Genomic DNA, 11,221 nt, shown 5'->3' with positions numbered 1-11,221 from the left:
GATTAAAAATGGGAGTGTTTAGACACATGCACAGAGAAGAATCAGGAACATGGTATTATGTGGACCACAATTACCACGCACAGGTCCTTCCTACTACAAATTAGTGTCTTGGAAAATAAAAGCAGGGGAAGGGTAAAAAGACAATTACCAGAAACACAAAAAAGGCCTGGGATAGGGGAGGATTCAATTTTAGTTAAAAGACAGGCATTTTATTTCCTAATTATTTTTTAACATTCCAGGTTTATTCAAAAGACATTATTCTGCAGGCATGTATCTTACAGGTCTTAAGACTGATAAAACAGTAGGAATAATGTGATAACCCTAGCAAATGAAGACATGGCTAAAATCATACCAGAGTGATTTTTTTTCTTCTTTTAATAAAATTTTGGACATTTCAATCCAATTTTTAATACTGGCCAAAGCCATTCATATCTAGAGCATTTGGAATAATCCATTAAAGGAATAAAACTTGACAAGATGCAAACAGCAGACTACACTTCATTTCTGCAACTGATGGCAAAAGCTGCTGGAGAAGTATCTGTACACTTGAAAAATGTTACATTAATGACAAATGGAATATTGTGCTTTAATACTTTGCTTGAAAAGTCTCTTTATCCAACATGAAGTCAGCAAATCTCTGCTGGAGCTCCTTTTCTCTCTCCTGTTGTCGCTGTACATCTTCCTTCAGACACTGTAAGGAAAACATAATTAAGCAACCGGTCAGTTTTTCCAATGGTCACACCCACAAAGATCTTTACTAAAGGTTATATTTTAGTTCCTTCAGAGGAAGGGGTCAGAACTGAGACAGGACATTGCTAAAATTACTTATTTTACATATAAATGTAAACAGAGGAGTTGATGTAGAGTCTCAAGAGTTACAGTCATCTTACTTCAAATGTCAGCTGTCTTACTGCTTTTCTGACAGCAGTTAATATAAAATGCTTCAAAAGCAGAGATTTCAAACTGGAAACCTGCGACAAGCAGTGCATTGTATTTAACAGTTATCCATGGATTCTTCTTCCATGAGTTTGTTCAAAAACTTTTTTGGGTAACCTTCCTAATTAACCCTGCATTCTGCAACAAGACCTTCCACAGGCCTTTTTCCACTAACTACACAGTGCACGAAGAACTACTGCTTATTCTAGAACTGCCAGCTGCTAGTTCATTTGATCTCCTTTCACTCTTGTATCAGAAGAGACAGTAAATATTCCGAGGATTAGCCCTGAGTAAAGTGCCATTTACTAAAAATAGGTGCTACTAGTAGCTATCAAGCTATTTAATACATTTTTACTGTTAACTTTCACTAAATCAGTTAATCACTTCTGAGTTTGTAAACACATCTACTGGCATTTGTAAACTATCTTCACAAAATCAGTTTTAAGAACTGATACATTTTATCTTTTTCAGGGCAAGTGGTTGAGAAGATTTCAGACTCAATGGAACCCTCTCTTCTGGAGAAAAAAAAAAATGAAAGAAAAAACTGTGCTTTTCTGAGTATCTATTTCTTGGAAAGCACGTCTGGCACTGGCTCAAGCCTAGGACTGAGTCTTGGTTGAGGGCTGCCTTGTTAGCTGAATGAAGCAGAGAAGAATATCGTGGAGATCCTTAAACTAAGAACAGTGGCTCTGAGGCATTGTTTTCAGGTATCTCAGTGTACCTCTTTCTGCTGGTTCTGGGCTGAAGTTAAGTCTGCTTAAGAGAAAGAGATACATTCCTCCTCAAAGCCATGCCAACCAGTTAGAGGCCAGTAAGGCAGGTGGTGTTATTCAGGAGCAATGGTCCAGATCACAAATGCACATGTTGTTAGCCAGCAACAGGACTGCAGGCAAATGGCCTGAACTCCAAGGATGGCTCAAAACTATAATTACAGAACAACTGCTCAGCTTCTGAAACTTTTAAGTCCAGCCATCTGCAAGTCTGACAACAACAACAGCTTCAGAGAGTAATACAATCAATATGTGAAAAAAAGGAGAATCTCCTGTAGTATATACTAGCATTTGGTCCACTGACTTTTAAGGAAGTAGGAGGTTTTACACAAGTTTCAGATCTGTCCGAAGTTCTAACAGTAATTAAAACCAAAACAAGCCATATTAAGATAGATATGGAACTTCTGCCGATATGCATTGCACAAGATTAATAAAATAAACCACACAAGGAAAGAAAATAAAAACGAAGTTAAAGAACACACTAGTAGATTAGTCCCAGCTTCCAACATATATATATATATATATACACACACATACACATATCACAGAATGTTTGATATTAAACTCAACAGCAGAGGAGTCTGGTGATTGCCAAAAGTATAATTTAAAAAGATCATTAAAAATTTGATACAAACTCAGGCTGTGAACCTGAGAGTCTATGCCTTGTAAAAACATCTTTTCCACAAAGTGCCTGTATTTGACCTAAAGGTATTACATTTAGGAATCTCACCTCCAGTCTCCGAGGGATTGCAGCATCTTCATGTTTCTTCAATTCCTCAAAAGTACGTAGCTCCAGATGTGCCTGTTCAATTTGGTCCCATAAATCATTCAATTGTTTGATGAGGCCCATTGCTCGAGACTGATAACCACCAAGCAAGATCTTCAGCTTCTTCTCCATCTTGGCAGCCCTCTTTGCTTCAGTTGTCATGTGACCTCTGTTTATCTGTCAGAAGGAATCCAAGAATTGTTTTATTTATCCAGAACTCGAAAATCAAGAGAAACAAAAAAAGCAGTAAAAATACACCTGCAGAACTGCATTGAGTTGATCGAGTTCTTTGATTTCTATTAACAAATCATACTGCACATTTTACAACAACCTAGATTTCTGGATTAAAATATTTACAATGTAAATACATTATTCCAGGGGTGAAGTCCACTAGCCAAAACAGGGGTTATGACACACTGTATGAGTACAGCTTTATAGACAAGAATTGTCGCAGTTGCCGAGCTAAGTAAACAGCCAAGTCACATGATAGCTTGCTATGCCACATCCCACTTACACAGGAGACGTTCCTTTCCTTAGTAAAGGAAAACTAAATAAAGATATTATGTTTCTCCTTTTCAAAATTATCTTCTTAGTCTGCAAAACCAGCCACATCTTTCAATTCTTCTGCCTATCCCAACAGGATTCATCTAAATCATACTCCATAAGGTAAAAATATCTGAATCTCTCTCTCTGTTGCAGAGAACCATCACGAAAACATTTAGACTGGTCTGAGTGGCAAGTGGATGGCAATGCTGGGGCATGGAAGCACCTGCAAGGAACAGCGGAAGGACTATTACAATGGTAACTAAATCCTACCATCTATCTGCATACACTTTCTCAGGAAAGCCACATCAGGAGACAAAGGCCTAAGACTAAATCCTGGTAACTCAAAGAGGCGGGGCAGGATGGAGACACCAACTACTGTCTGCTTGTAAAAGGTATGAAAGGCAAATAAAAAAAACCTAACCCAAACAAAAAATCCCATTGTCACCATCCCATGAAGAACCCAGGTGCCATGATGAGAACTCATCAGGTGGTGACCCCTTATTCCTGGTGTCATCATAAAGATCTCAGAAAGACCACTTGGTCTTGGTAGCTGAATACTGGACAGATTACTTGATTAACTGGTCAAAGTCAGGTTGGATGGGGCTTTAAACAACCTATCTAATGATGTCCCTGCCTATGGCAGCGGGGGTTGGACTAGATAGCCTTTAAGGTCCCTTCCGACCCAAACCATTCCATGATTTGTCTCTTAGTGTTTGTAAGCATGTGAGTATGCAACTGCAAATAAGTGAAATCGGTTTTGTCTTCAAGTAAAGTAACCTCACCTATCTATAAGATCTCCCATTCAGCTTTACTACATTATTCCCTCCTACGCCACACCAAACACCTGGAGCTCCCCAGTGGCCTCTCTAGTAACACTAGCAGGGCTTTTTCCTCACGGATCTCACAGTAAGAAGGTAAGATTACCTTTAGTGAACCGACAAAGATTGAGACAGCACAGTGAATCAGCTGCTTAAGGTCAGCAGAAAAAGCCAGAAGTAAACCCCCACAATTTACAATCCGATAGCATATGAAACAGATATGCCAAAGCAATGAGATTAAAATGTGGTATCAAAAGCACAAAGCAACTAGTATGTTAGCCATGAAGCTCTCCTTCCTGTTATCATTCGGGTAAGCACTACCTGGTGTGCCCTGGACTTAGAAGTCTTCCTCTTCCCAAAATGGTCCAGGTCAGTCCTCTAAAACCATAATCCAGACATAATCCATCAATGGGCAAGCGGTACAAATTACAAAATTCTGCCAACCAGGACACAATGCAAATATACAAGCATATTCATGTTAACATGTTAGAAATGTTTTATATAACATTTATAAATAGCAAAGGTAACAGAAGTCTTTGCGTATTTTTATACATGTATTCAGTGGGGCAAAATTAAATGAGCAGTAAAAGCATGAAATAGCCATCAGCATTTTTAAAGCCTGCTAGACGGCATCAAAGAAATCTTTAACACTGAATCACAAACCAACAAATAACACAGGACTATACGACTGAGCAAAACTGTGGCGAGGTGTAGCATTTCACATCTCTAAATATGGACATAAGGTTCCTGGTAGGCTTTTTTTTTTATGCTTCTTCCTTTAAAAAAAGAATGCCCTTAAGAAAGCATTGTGTGAAAGACGCCAAACTGAACAAAAAAGGAATCAGGCTTCTCAGAGTTTGATTTTTGCCAGAGTTAAAGATGTATTAGTGCAGGAGATGAAGAAAAACATGTCAGTTTCTCAAGTGTTAAAATATAAAAGCCTAACTCAGAACCACAGTTGCTCCTCAACAATTTATTCACTCATTTAAAACAGTTTTAGTAGGTGGTGCAGAGATAAACAAAGTGAATGGTCAAGGGAGCAAACTGTTAATGGGTGAGTCAAAGACAAATTTGGCTTTCTGAGCTGTCTAGTTTGCTCCTGGGGAGAGAGATGCAGACTGCTATGCTTTTCAGATTCTGTTTGCAATGTAGACTTAAGCTATGCCCAAGGTGCTTTAAGCATACAGAAAGGCGCCTCTTTTTCAATATTTATATAAATCTCGAGAAAATTAAATAAATAGATTAGGGATTTGTGAGGATACTCTCTGATGGAAAAGTATGAAAGCTTTAAATGTCTTCACTGGTAAATAATATGGTATTACTGCAACAACAAATACAGCTGTGTGGTAAATGAACTATTTTCCAATTACTGTTTCTTGGATGAAAAACGTGTGTTGAGAGCCACTGACATTTAGAGATCATGGAATAGATGGATGCACAGGCAAGCAGAATTTTGTTACATTAGACCTCTGTCACAAACAAAGATCAGTTGTCCCATGTTGTTTCACAGCACTACAGACAACATAAAGTATGCTTGGTGTGAAACGAAACTTCAGTCAGAATGTTACTCTTACAGAACAGACCATTTAGAAAAGTTCCACTATTCTATCATCCCAAGTGAAGATCTGTCAACAACTAATTTTCTAATATAATGTTAGCACTGATTACCTGAGGACATGAAATACAGCTATAAGCGCTATCTCCACCATACAGAAAAGAGACTGGATCAGGGCGTTGCGGTCAGAAGTCCTGAATTATCTGCATGCTCAAAGTATCACCAGTAGCAGTGGCAGTACTGGGTGTCTTGCACTTTTACACGCTTCAGCTGGGATTGACTTTGCTTGGCTTTTACACATCAACATCTGAGGTTGTCACCTGAGGTCTTTCCATAATCAGGAGAGAAACTGGCAACTCTGGGGCATGGCTCATCTCATCCAGGGCCTCAGAATGAGACTAAGCATGCCACTGTTGTGTTCTTCACTGACTAAGATGGGAGCACACACTGCTTGCTCAAACACCTTTACCTCAGGTCAGGTGGGTTAATCCCACCCAAAGTGTGTACTGCTTTAATGTATGAGATATAACAATTTTTTTTCTCCAAGAAAAAACAAAGCCAGTTCAAATCTAATGCTTATTATAGTATCAGACCCTGATTATTTAAGCACTCTTGAAATTTTCAGACAATGCGAACTGCAATTAAGTGTTTCTGAGTTGTTCTGGATATATATTCTTACTTTTAACTACTAGAGCTCCTTAGGTTGTATAGTGCTATTCAGCCGTTGCTTTTCTACTCAGTTCCTTGTCTATCTTGGATTATCATAGGTCTCACTGCTGCAAGAAGAAAAACAAGGAAAAAAAAAAAAACCCCAAACCCTCCCAAGTATCTAAACCCAGAAATAACAGTCCTTTCTTCCTTCTCTGCTTACAGGTAGAAATGTGAACACTCATCACCTTTCCTCCTCCCTCCTCACTACAAGATTTTAGGACCTACTACGAAAAGGTCAAAAGGAGGTCTCAGCTTTTGTAACAAATACTATTTATTAAAAATTGCTGACTGCTGCATTAATGCCAACAACTGCATATAATTTTAGTTCAAGCTTCGTAAAATTTTAAGGCTCAGATACCAAGCTAAAAATTCCAAGCAGTTATGAAGAGGTGTGTTTAAACAGTAGTCTACATTATTTGCTTAATGCTAAGAAATAGAATTCAGTAAAATCTGACAACCATTTCCCCCTTGAACCTAGCAGAAAATGTAAAGACATTTGAAATATTTCTCCACTTAGTTAGTTATTTTGTACTGCTCCTTGGCCGGTTTTAGTTCCTCTGACTTTTGTACCAGCTATAGCAAAATGAGAACAGCATGTACAGACATGGGGTAAAAGGATATATGATGTTAGGGCAAGTGTGAGAGCCTCATCCCATCCCAAATCTCTTATGTAAAAGCCCTCCCTCATGTCCAGTAGAGTTGTGTTCAGTTTTCAATACTACACTAGAGATCCAGAGAAGATAAACCAAAACAGAGCAACAGACATAATCAGATTATAAAACATGATCTAGAGAAGGGAGACTGACTCAAAAAACAGGTTTTTTTGTCTGTTTTTTCTCCATCTAACAAAAATAAAGAAAATTAAGAAAGACACAACAATATCTTTTAAATATCACAAAGATCATTGTGAAAAATTAGCTTGTTCTTATGTCCACTGAGAAAGGAAGAGGGATTTAAATTTGGCAAGGAAATTTTAGATAGGAGGTCAGTTACAAGGTTTAACTAAGGACAACAAAGAACAGGGAAAGACTGCTTATGAGAGCAAACATCCACTGGGAAAGATTTAAGAAAAACTGATGCTGACAAAGGAATGGCCACGTGCCTTCAAAACTGCATTTTCACAATTCCTCATCTCACTAAGTCTACTGAGGACACCCCTCCTCAGTTCAAAGGGCTGTTTTTCCCTGTACTGACTGACTTGTTTTCCTTCCATTAAATGTGGAGCTTCTGGTAATGCCTAAACAGCGTTAAGCTCTCTTGTCTTCTAATTGATCTTAATCATGCTTGATGGATAAAAAAACATGGAAGAAACACGGCTGTATGTTCTTACCAGAGCTACAGTCAGAAGTAAACCAACTTGTTCCGTGACCTTGGAGAATCAACATATCATAAAGCTGCTTAGCTTTTGCAGAGAAATCCTCTGCCAGCTTCAGCTACGCTGGCTGAATAGGTTACTCTTGGAACACATATAGGGCTACTCCAAACGTTATTGTAACTTCCTTCCTCACCTCAGACCCACAAGTGGCCCTCCCATACGCAATCCTGCTGACAGGAGCTAGATTAACTTAATTTAAATAGCAGGGTTTGTGAACTTGCCTCATATTGGCTCAGTCAGCCAGAGTAGCTGGACTGAGACAATGCACACCAAGACGATAGCCCTCTGCTCAACACCAGGTTACACCAAACAGTTTTCACCAGCATTTCAGATCAGTCCAGGGACAGCGGTGATGGTAACACGAGGGCATCCTCTGTGCATGTTTAGGTAATCTGCCTTTACAAGCTTGATGGTGCACTCTACAACAGCACATTTTTAAACAAAAATTAATTAATTGCTCTACTTAAAAATATTTTTCCATTTCCATGCTTTTGGACAGAATTCTCCATTTTTTTGGCTTGAAACACTGTTTCATCTGTCTACAGTTTGATCAGGCAAAACTCTCTGTAGAGCATGGCTCTTACCTCTGGGTTAGTAAAAGAAAACTGTCAACTCTGCTGGAAACTGAAGTTTGGGGTTACTATCAAATAAAAAAATTGCATTTCCAGTGTAGAACAATATAGGCATCATCTATGAAACGGACATCAACACTAGCATTAGCTCAGCTAATCAACTGAAACCACTCCATGGCCTGACACAGTTTCAGCACTCCGCTATGACACTGGAGATGACACTTCATGTACAAGGGCGTACGAGGATCATTAAGAAAAGGTGCTGATCAGTATCAGAACAGTCAAAAAGGGACAGAGTGTATAACTTCCCACAGATGACAAAGTAGGATTTAAATCTCATTGACCTGGATCACACAAAGTTTTTCACAGAAAGATTCAGACAGAGGTGATCCTCAAATTAAGGCACTGCTGGTGTAACTGCAACTTCGCAACTGAAACTAGACCAAATATTCAAAGTTTGCATTGAAATATAAAGTTATCTTTCCTCAATTTAATAGGGAAGGCTCAACATAAACTCCTATATTGTACTTTGTTATATAGACGATACATCATTACAACTTACTGATATCTGCAGAAGGCTATTCTCTCTACTCACAGTCAAAACTAATAACCCAAGAGCAATCTCTATGTGAACTATGTTTCAGAGATTATGACAACTTGCCTTCAAACATCATAACACGAATTGGTAGGACTGTTGAGTAAAGACAATACAGGGTACATCAAGAGCAAGTGTTCCCACAGAAGTTCATAGCATCCATCTATCTAGATCTAGAATAATCCAGAAAGTTACCAGGTAAGTTAGCAGTCACTGCCGATCTACAATGATGACATGAAAGCCCACTTTGAATATTTTTGTTTGCAAATTGCTTCTAAGACTAGCAGTATCATCAGTGATACCCATAAATCACAATCACAGTGGAAACATGTCTAGAAGAGCACAGTTTAAGAAGAAAAGTAAATAACTTATTTTTACTAAGCTTTTCTGAAAACTCCCTACCTTTCCCTGGGAAAAAAAAAAAATACAGTAAGATCACAGACAGCAACAACTACCTCAGGCTAACAGCTTTGATTAAGTGTAAGCAAACATGGGTTACTACTGTGTCTGATGAGATAATATGGCAGCAAGCACAGTGTAATTACCTTCAAAAACTATCACTGCAAACCCAGAGTTCTTGGCTAACAATCTCGTGGAAGCTCGCACAACAAACAAGTTAGGGAACAGCCTGGTTCCCTCTCAACACATAGCAGGAGCCCCATGAGGAGCCTGCAGCAGTCACTAGTACTCTATTCCAGCAGCTACTATTACACAAGTATAAATGAAGTAAGTTACTTTGTGAGCAGCAACTCACACTGGCCCAACATTCACAGGTTCTGATGCTGCTTCACATTAGGACAGGTTTTAAAGAGCGACAGGTCTGCAGATGAGGTGGCTTCCAGGAAAAGACCGTATCAAATTGATACTTTCCTCTGTTCAAACACAATTTTCAACAGTGATGGTGTACAAAGGTCTTTTGCAATGAAGAGCTTTGTCAATGCTGAACTTTATTTCTAAGCATGTAAATTCCCATTATGCACTACATTTCCAAATGTGAAACCTGATTTCACCAACCACCACAGAGGAAATCAATGGTTTTAGACACAGGGTGAAAAAAAACTCCCACCATACTATGAGCAACTGGCCAATCAAAAAGTAACTGCTATGCAGTCTAAGCTTATTTTTGAAGAACTGTTTCATCGCTCATTTCCAATGTTTTGGCACATCCTGGACTGAGGACATGCAGAAAAAGACTTTTTTCTATACAGAAAGAGTTACCCAGCCCCCCCCAAAATTATGATCTTAAAAGAAAGGCTAGCACAATGGTGCAATCTGAAGACAAATTTTAGACTCATAGGCAAGATCACAGAAATAAGAATACGAAGAATCCTCTTACTGGTGTTCATCTGCTTCCTTCCAAAGGTCCCAAAGTCAGTCAACAGTAAGACAACTGGTATAAAATCAAGTAGTAGCATTTTCCTCTGAAAATAATTGTTTAACAACAAAAGTATAGTTCTGTTTCCCAAAGCTGTTCAATTGGTAGTCTGGGAAATGTCATTGCTTTAAGAGTTGATGAGTTACATTTGAATAAAACTAGATCTGCTTTCCTCCTTCCTGCCCATGGTGATGAATGTTTCAAAAGGGGGGAAGCTGCTAATTGCAAATGTAATTTGTGGGGAAAACCAAGGACGTAATAAATTAATTCACCTAAAGGACAGTGAACAATGGTTTTGTTTTTTTTCCAGATTTCTAACACGCAAAGATATAAAGCTCCAGCTCGACTCAACAAGCTGTAAATGGAAAAGACAACTACCTTCCAGGTAGTAGAAGTACACTTACAGATTTAGCAGTTTTAGATAGTGATTTTCAGTCACAGGTCTACAAGCGCCTCGCAAACAAAACTATAGAGCCCCATAAAGTAGACATTACTTCATTTCCAGTGACAGAGGAATCAAGGGAGACATTAAGACCTAGTTTTGTTTCACTGATCTGAGGTGCTCTAGCTGCCTCTGTATGAAAAAAAGAGAAAAACAGGAAACTTGAGAGGGAAATTCAACTCTTAAAATGGGCCAAGCTGCTCTCAGGAGGTGCCTCATCTCTACCAAAACCAAAGGGAGTCTACGGCAGTTGCAGTTTTGTTTTAGTTAGGGGGCTAAAATAAGGTGTATCAAATCTGAACTTATGGGACTTGCTCAAAAATAGGCAATGAATACTCACCTGCGCTAGAAAGAAAACACAAGATTTCTGGCTAAATCTGTTTATCTTCCCTGGCACATTTTTTCTTACTGTAGACGTAAGTTATCCTTGGCAAAACTTTTATTTACTGCTTTTCTCATTATTGGCTATGGGTTACCTTCATTGTGGATCTCACAAATATTCCAAATTCTGCAAGAAAAGATGTGACGTGTTATAGTTAAGCTGATCTAATACACAGCTACTGTGGAAAGGGGTCTGCAGCTTAATCTAAATGTAATTAATTTTCTGGCAATTCAATGAACTGATCCAGATTACCACAGACTTACAAGAGCACTGGTACAAGGTCAGAGGTAATGGCAGGGGGCAGGTGGAGAAAACGAAGTAGCACTGACCCTTTTTGGCACAAGCTAACATCATAGAACCATAGAATTGTTTAGGCTG

The 11,221-nt window shown here is 38.7% G+C and overlaps 1 protein-coding gene across 1 annotated transcript; it reads right to left on the bottom strand.

Annotated features, from left to right (window-relative positions):
* Positions 1-220: 220 nt before the first annotated feature.
* On the bottom strand, positions 221-2,645 carry LOC104158890 (cell division cycle 5-like protein). Its single transcript, XM_009696652.1, has 2 exons — positions 2,437-2,645; positions 221-691 (listed from the first exon to the last, which is right to left on the bottom strand). Exons 1-2 carry the CDS (start codon positions 2,632-2,634, stop codon positions 587-589), a joined length of 303 nt encoding a protein of 100 aa, XP_009694954.1. The 5' UTR covers positions 2,635-2,645; the 3' UTR covers positions 221-586.
* Positions 2,646-11,221: the final 8,576 nt, after the last annotated feature.

This window comes from Cariama cristata, unplaced genomic scaffold, assembly GCF_000690535.1.
Source record: "Cariama cristata isolate BGI_N322 unplaced genomic scaffold, ASM69053v1 scaffold34773, whole genome shotgun sequence".
Taxonomy (NCBI): Eukaryota; Metazoa; Chordata; class Aves; order Cariamiformes; family Cariamidae; genus Cariama; species Cariama cristata.
Note: the sequence above shows the minus strand (reverse complement) of the source record. Positions and strands in the feature narration are given on the sequence as shown.

Excerpts from the sequence above, each read along its gene's own strand:
- LOC104158890 (XM_009696652.1), bottom strand. The coding sequence starts at position 2,634 with ATGACAACTGAAGCAAAGAGGGCTGCCAAGATGGAGAAGAAGCTGAAG. Across the intron at positions 692-2,436 it reads CAATCCCTCGGAGACTGGAG|TGTCTGAAGGAAGATGTACA; the intron begins GTGAGATTCCTA and ends TTTTCCTTACAG.